General features: G+C 38.5%; 1 protein-coding gene across 1 annotated transcript; it reads left to right on the top strand.

The window, feature by feature from the left end:
- The first annotated feature begins 380 nt into the window (after positions 1 to 380).
- Positions 381 to 8,062, top strand: LOC108980892 (pre-mRNA-splicing factor CWC22 homolog). The gene is made up of 8 exons (XM_018951934.2): positions 381 to 552; positions 938 to 2,103; positions 2,216 to 2,405; positions 4,913 to 5,016; positions 5,139 to 5,241; positions 5,334 to 5,638; positions 6,344 to 6,649; positions 7,465 to 8,062. Exons 2-8 carry the CDS (start codon positions 997 to 999, stop codon positions 7,822 to 7,824), a joined length of 2,475 nt encoding a protein of 824 aa, XP_018807479.1. The 5' UTR covers positions 381 to 552; positions 938 to 996; the 3' UTR covers positions 7,825 to 8,062.

Raw genomic sequence — 8,062 nt, forward strand, 5'->3', positions numbered from 1 at the left:
TCATGAAATCCACTACAGAGGATGACATATTTGCGGCCAAGTTTAGATGATTTCCACACCGTTATCTTGGAAAACATTACTTTTTCCCCACGAGATAGCGTTTTGGTGGGAACAAATATCTTATCTTACTAATAATATGCCATGAGGCTTCCAAGAAAGAATTTGTTGAGTAAAATAATATGATTTAATAAAATAATAAATATAAAAAGATGAAAAGTTCTGTATATTTGAGGAGAAATTGATGAAAAGTTTTTTTTTTTTTATAACTTGATGAAAAGTTTTTACCGTAGAAGAAAACAGTGATATATTTCTACGTCCAAACATGGGCTTAATCAGACAACCATACAGGACTGGGATATGATAAAACCAGGTTAAAGTTTCGAGCCAAACGCACCTTTTCTACTTCGAAAAAAAATCAGGGTCCCTGCCTCCTCCTCGCGTCTCCTCCCAAACCAAAAGCAGTCGCACCGCCCACCACATCTTCGAAATGGCAAATGAACACAGCACACCCAATGCGTGAGGACTTTGGAGGAGAACGATCCACTCTTGAAGGTATGGCTCTCTCTCTCTCTCTCTCTCCTTCTTCTTTTTAATTAATTTTTGTAAATGGAAACAGATCATCGCGTTTCAAAGAGGTTCGGCTGTGGTCAGCTCTCTTCTTATTTTTATCTTGTTTTTTTTTTTTTTTTTGAGTGGACTCCAAACTAACTGGCTCTGATATCAAATCGATAGGAACCTTGGAAATTAAAAATAATAATAATAATAAAGGAAAAGCTATAGAAACGAATATAAATTTATTTTAATTTTTAATTTCTTTATTAATTTTGCTTGGATTTTAGCTTTAGGGTTATTAATTGATACCACTTTGTCAATGATATGTGCATTCACTTTTAGTTTTGGCCGTGAAGTCTGTGTTTTTTTTTTTTTTTCATTGCAGACGCATAGATTGCAGGATTAGTGTGTGCTCCGGGGGTGTTGATTAGGTTTTAAATTAATATGGCTAGAAAGTACAGTAGTGAGTCTTCGGATTCTGAGAAAAGAAATGCACATAAGCGTGATGACAAGCGAGGTGAACGCCTCCGTGATGATAAAGATAGGGACAGAGCCAATGATAGTAAGGATTTGTTAGATTCTGATAAAAGAAGTAGAAAACAGCAAGAGAGGCGAGATGATCATAATGGTTTTGATAAGGATAGGGAAAGAGTAAACGAGAAGGATGTTAGGAATGGAGATGGTAGGTCGCGAAGTGAGCATGTAGGGCGAAAGCAATCTCGGCAAAGTTCTGATGAAGATGGCGAGTGGGTAGAGAGAGACAGGAGCAGGCAAGAAAGAGAGCAAACCCATCGACATGAGGGGAATAGGCGTCGAGAAATTGGAGAGCTTGATAAGGTGAAAGAATCTTATCCAAGTTCTGATGAATATGATAGGCGATTTGAGAGAGAGAAGCGAGAAAGAAATAGATCCCGTCGGCATGAAGGTGGGCATAGACAACGGGAAACAGAGGGTGCTAGTAGAAAAAAGGACCGGCATGCACGTCATGATTCAGAGGATGACGATGACAGGAAAGCACGTAGAACTTCAGAACGACAAAAGGATAATACTGAACAACAGAAAGATAGCCAGAATTTCAGGAGTAAAGATGGTAGAGATGGCCAGGTGCTGGAAGAATCAAAACCTCAGAGACAGCCAAGATTGCAAGAAGGCAATGTGAATGCTGACGCTTCAAATTTGGGCAAGAGTGGTGGAGTTTATATTCCACCATTTAAGTTGGCTCGAATGATGAAAGAGGTTGAGGATAAAAGTAGTGTTGAGTATCAGCGGTTGACATGGGATGCCCTTCGGAAGAGTATAAACGGGCTTGTGAACAAGGTTAATGCTGCTAATATAAAGAATATAATTCCAGAACTCTTCTCAGAGAATCTGATCCGGGGAAGGGGTCTTTTCTGCCGGTCATGTATGAAGTCACAGATGTCATCTCCAGGTTTCACAGATGTGTTTGCTGCACTGGTCGCTGTTGTCAACACCAAGTTTCCAGAGGTGGGGGATCTTCTTCTGAGAAGGATTATTTTGCAGCTCAAGAGAGCATACAAGCGTAATGACAAGGTGTGTATTTGTCTCTTTTCTATAATTTTATTTTTGTTTACTGCAGTAGGAACCTTTTTTTATTCGATTTCATCCTAATTTATCTTTTTCTGTTGTTTTACTTTCTGTTCAGCCGCAATTACTAGCTGCTGTTAAATTTATTGCTCATCTAGTGAATCAGCAAGTGGCTCATGAGATCATTGCATTAGAGTTGCTCACAGTGCTGCTTGAGAATCCAACTGATGACAGTGTTGAGGTAGCTGTTGGCTTTGTCACAGAGTGTGGATCAATTTTGCAAGATCTCTCGCCTAAAGGCTTGCATGGTGGGTATGCTGTTGGAATTATGAAGTATATACTCCTTTTATTAGCTTATTTTGCTTTGAATTATCCTAATATTAGTTTTTAAATTTATCGGTTGTTTCCTAGAATAACTTCTCATTTTGGTTATGCAACTTAGTATAATTGGCTTCTTTGAAAAATGCTAGAATCGTTAGTGATGGGGAAATTGCAGATAGAAAAGATTCACCCATAGTAGATAAGGGGCAAAGCCAACCATGCAATGCACTATTTAAGAGATTAGAATCTTCAGGGTTTGCTGAAAAGTCTTGAAGTCAATTATGATCACCACCCTAGCCACCTCAAACAATTATGCGATTCACCACACTGGCCGTTATGGGGAACATTGGGAGAGAATAAGTAGGTAAATTTGACGGTATACTCTTGATTGAGGTGATCTGGCCACCTTTCAACAAGTACAATATCTTCCAACTTGCCAACTTGCACTCAATACTTGATCACTTCATATCATATGGACTAAGACTTGAAGGAAGCTCCCAATGAGAAGTGAAGGTACTTCATGAGCAAAGAAGATACATTGCATCCCAATGAACTTGTCAAGCTCCTTTAATTGTTGAAATTCCCTACCAGGTCTATTTTTCAGACTTTGGAAGCTTCACTTTATGGCCGAGACAGCCTCAAAGCATAGAAGAAGTGCTCTAATGATGATATGATTTGGTCCACATTGCAGAATATCAACATATTATCTGCCAATAATAAATGGGATAGGTTAAGAAAACCTCGATTAGGATTCCCCACCAAAAAACCCTCAGAAAGCCACTCGAATCATCATTGTGAACCTTCTACTAAAGGCTTCCGTGAAAATTACAAATAGTTGAGGAGACAACGGGTCACCTTGCCTCAACCCATGTGAGCTATTATAGAAGCATGTTGGAGTGTCGTTCACCAATACTAAGAAATGAACTGTGGAGACACCATGCATAATCCAAGAAATCCATCGTTCCTCGAATCCATGCTTCCCGAGCAAATAATGCAAAAATCCTCAGTTGACATGATCATAGGCTTTTGCCATGACTAGTTTGAATGAAATCATTTTATTCGTCTATCCAAGCATTCATTAGAAATGAGCATTGAGTCTAGGATTTGTCTGCTTGTAACAACAGCATTCTAAGACTTTGATATGATCTTCCCCAAAACTTCACCCTCAAAAGATTTGCGAGAACCTTGGATATAAGTGTATACACTCCTTCACAAGATTGAAAGGGCGATAGCCCTTAATATCGGAAGCCCCTGATTTCTTAGCAATGAGCACAATAAAGGTGGCATAGAGGCTTTTCTTGAACTTCCCGTAAGTGTAGAACTCACGGAAGACTTTCATAATGTCATCCTTTACCACAACCAATAGGTCTGGAAAAAAGCAATGGTGAATCCATCCAGACCTGATGCTTTGTCTTTTGGCATCTTTCTAACCACTTCATACACCTCATTTTCTTCAAATGGTCTCTCTAGCCACACAACTCTCTATTACTCAATGGGCTTGAGAGCTAATCCATCAAGTTTTGGCCTCCAATCAACTTGTTCCACGAGCAATTCTAGAATTGCAAAACCAGGCAATGTGATCTGTAATCTTGAAATGATCCGAAGAAACAAAACCATCAATACTGAGTTGCTCAATGGCATTGTTCCTCCAATGTGACTTGGCTGCTCAATGAAAGAACCTATGCACATTTATCCCCCCTCCCAAGTGCTAGATTTCTGTCTCCATGATATTTCCTCCATCAAAGATTTCTGTCCCACTATGTACGTTTGGGTCAAGGATATATTCTCTCTCCTAGACTAGTCATAAACCTGTGTGACGCTCGGGCCGAAATAACTTAGGCCTCGTTCGTTTTCACAACTCCTCTCAACTCATTTCATCTCATCTCATCTAATCATTACAACTTTTTCAAATTTCTATACAAAATAAAATAAACAATTCAACTTTTTCAAATCTCAAAACTAAAATAATATTAAAAAAATATATTTTAACAATATTTTATTTAACTTTTAACTTTAATCTCAACTCATCTCATTTGCGAAAACAAACGAGGCCGTAATTGTTAAGCACCTGAGGTGAAACTTGAGGATTTTTTTTTCAACTATCTTATAAGGAGAGGAAATGTTAATTTTCAATAAGAGTAGAGGAAAGGTTGAGAAACTAAAGAGTTTATACCACAGGAGAAGAAAGGTTTTTTCCAGCAAGATGAGGGAAAAAGTTGAGAAACCATATTTTTTTTATACAAAGAATGAATAAATAAAAAAATTAATGAAAATGGTTGATAACATAGCTCATTCTTTTGTGAAGACATTGCTTCAGCTTTTATATTGTTAATAGATTCTGCATTTACATATGGCCAACACTCGAATGGCATGGCCTCCTGCTGTAAGAATTGGGTGGTTCGTGAGGTATTGGGTTCGAGATGTTCTGTCCTCCTTAGTGTATTGATTCCTGGAAATTAATTTTAGATACTGTTCTCATGGTTTGTAATAACAGGAATATTTGAGCGTTTTCGTGGAATTCTTCATGAAGGGGAAATAGATAAACGGGTACAATTTCTGATCGAAGGACTATTTGCCGTAAGAAAAGCAAAGTTTCAGGTAATTACTTTTCTAATACTATTAGGTTTTTTCTTTCTTTCTTTGGCGGAGTAATGTCATGGCGTATTAGTGTCCAAAGATAGCCAGTACAAAGATGCTCTTTGTGATGTATTTGTTTGCAGGGATACCCTGCCGTTCGTCCTGACCTAGACCTTGTAGAGCAGGAAGATCAGTTAACCCATGAGGTCTCTCTCCAAGATGAAATAGATCCCGAGATTACACTCGGTATGTCTTGTGCTCGTAGTTGTCTTCTGCTTCTTGATCGTTCTGCCTATAAATATGTACTATTTTGATTTATCCCTTTTTTCCTTGTTCAGATATATTCAAGGCAGATCCAAATTTCCTCGAGAATGAGAGACGCTATGAAGAAGTTAGGAAAACCATTCTGGGTGAGGACTCTGAGGATGAAGCTGGTTCAGATGCAGGCTCTGATGATGATGAGGATGATGACGACGACGATGAATCTGAGGAAGAGGATGAGCAGCAGATGAAAATAAAGGATGAAACAGAGACAAACCTTGTAAATCTTCGGAGGACAATCTACCTCACTATTATGTCTAGTGTAGATTTTGAGGAGGCTGGTCATAAGCTCCTGAAAATAAAACTAGAGCCAGGTCAAGAGGTAAGTGGTGCAAGCATTTTTCTGTTGTATAAACCAAGCCACCTTATTTGGGTATTTCTTTATTGGTGATGGGCAGGACAAGAGTAGATGAAGAGTGAATATTTGGTTACAGTTGATGTATTTGTGCAAATGACTGGTTCTTGACTAGTAGTACTATTTGGTAGAAGAACTGGGAGCTGGGTCAAAGTCATTCTTCTAGGTTCAAGTCCCCCCTCCCCCCACAAAACCAGTAGTATTTTTATGAATAACTTGTATGGTGCTTAGATTAGTATTGCCTTTGGGTGTTAAGAGTGTAGACAAGGCAAGCCATGCCGAGGTCAAGCCTAGATTTTTGCTGCTTGAGCTCAGCTTGTCTCGGGCTTGGATCATTGATACTTTTTTTAAATGAGTAAGATCATTGATACTTACTAGGGCTTGGTCTTCTATTTGAACCTTAGGACTGTTTCTCAAGTTTTGGCTTGCATTGTGCTCAGTCAGGCTTGCAAGTGGCTCTAGCTTATCATACCCAGCCCCAGCTGCACCTTTCACAATCTTTGTTGAAATTGTGTACAAAAATATATTCGGAAACTTCCATCTAAAATGAAGAGCTCTTATAGACCCACTATATTGTAATTTCAAAACATGCAAATCATCAGTCTCTTGAATTACCTTATTTAGTTCGACACTACTTGCTGACTTATAACTGTGTTGATATGGCTTATGCAGATGGAATTGTGCATTATGCTTTTGGAATGCTGCAGTCAGGAGAGAACTTACCTCCGATATTATGGTCTTTTGGGCCAGCGGTTCTGCATGATCAACAAAGTTCACCAGGAAAACTTTGAGAAATGCTTTGTCCAACAGTATTCCATGATTCACCGGCTTGAAACAAATAAGCTGCGAAATGTGGCAAAGTTTTTTGCACATCTACTCGGCACAGATGCTCTGCCTTGGCATGTCTTAGCCTATATACGTCTAACTGAGGAGGATACCACTTCTTCTTCACGTATATTTATTAAGATTCTATTTCAGGTAACCAAAGAGACATCTTCCATATGTTACAATCTCTTGTCTGGCTTTCTGCCTAGACCTCCTGTTATAGGTTGTTGCTATTTCTTATTTCCTTTTGAAAAAAAAAAATTGATTTTAAAGATGTTCCTGAGACATTTAAAATTGGACATCTTACCTAAATTGAGAGGGCATGAATAGTGATTATCATCGTAGAAGATAATTCATGTTTCCAGCAAATGCAGTTTTAGAAGTCCTTTGCTCATGTTGGCATTGATTGGTCTGATAACCAATTCATATTCTCCATAGTTGAAGAACAACAAAACTAGGGATAGGCAAATTCTAACAGTATATTTAGGGAAATTGAGAATAGGTGTGGAGTTTGCTTTTTGTATGGGATTGCATGACTCGTGATGATGCAATTATCAGGATTATGAATTCAATAACAGTCATCTGTTGCGATGCCAGTTATGTATTCCTTGTTATTTTCTTATGATCATACATATGACCTGGGAGTTGATACGTAACTCTACTCTTATTTGGGTAAGTGGGCCTGTTGACTTTGATTGTTCTGTCATATTGTGTTATTTGATGCTCTATTTGTCTGCTGAATTTTATCCCGGTGGATTTATTTAATTGTTCTGATTATCACAAAACACATCGTTTATTGTTCATGATGCCCTTGTAAAAAACTTAATACCAGAAATATCACCTCAGTTTCTCATTTATAAAAAATTAATGATTACGGTATTTTAAAACAATAAGCTTGGTTGCGTTAATTGGACTTGGTTGCCATTTCTTTTGGAAGCTGTTAAGCTTACTGTGGTAGTGTGGTACAGGAATTGTCAGAGCATCTGGGCATCCGTCTGCTGAATGAACGGCTTTCAGAACCAACAATGCAGGACTCGTTTGAATCTATATTCCCGAGGGATAATCCCAAGAACACAAGGTTTTCAATTAACTTTTTCACATCCATTGGGCTTGGTGGCATCACAGAGAATTTACGAGAGTACCTGAAGAATATGCCACGCCTCATTATGCAACAAGAGCAGGCAGTGTCAGACTCTGAATCAGATGGTGAATCTGATAGTTCTGATAATTCAGACACAGAGACGGCTAGTTCTAAGACAGAATCAGATTCAAGCTCAGAGGAGAGTGAAAAGGATGATGATAGACGGAGGAAGCGGAGGAGAAAATAAAAAGGGAATGGTGCATTAGAGTCGAGTCGACAACACACCAGGAAAGCTTTGAATATGTTGTATTCGCACTGTAGTTACACTACTATGTCAATGTTTGTGCATCTTTTGAATACTTTGTACCAGCTAGTTTTCACTGTCGAGCTAGCTCTGTACAAGTTCCTCTCTCTAATGCAAGGTTTGCAGCTTGTTGCTGTTTTAGTTTTTCAGCTGAAATAAAGGTAAGATTGTTTCACTTTTC

The sequence above is a fragment of the Juglans regia genome, chromosome 5 (genome assembly GCF_001411555.2).
Source record: "Juglans regia cultivar Chandler chromosome 5, Walnut 2.0, whole genome shotgun sequence".
Taxonomy (NCBI): Eukaryota; Viridiplantae; Streptophyta; class Magnoliopsida; order Fagales; family Juglandaceae; genus Juglans; species Juglans regia.

Excerpts from the sequence above, each read along its gene's own strand:
- LOC108980892 (XM_018951934.2), top strand. The coding sequence starts at position 997 with ATGGCTAGAAAGTACAGTAGTGAGTCTTCGGATTCTGAGAAAAGAAAT. Across the intron at positions 5,639-6,343 it reads AACTAGAGCCAGGTCAAGAG|ATGGAATTGTGCATTATGCT; the intron begins GTAAGTGGTGCA and ends TGGCTTATGCAG. Across the intron at positions 6,650-7,464 it reads TTATTAAGATTCTATTTCAG|GAATTGTCAGAGCATCTGGG; the intron begins GTAACCAAAGAG and ends AGTGTGGTACAG.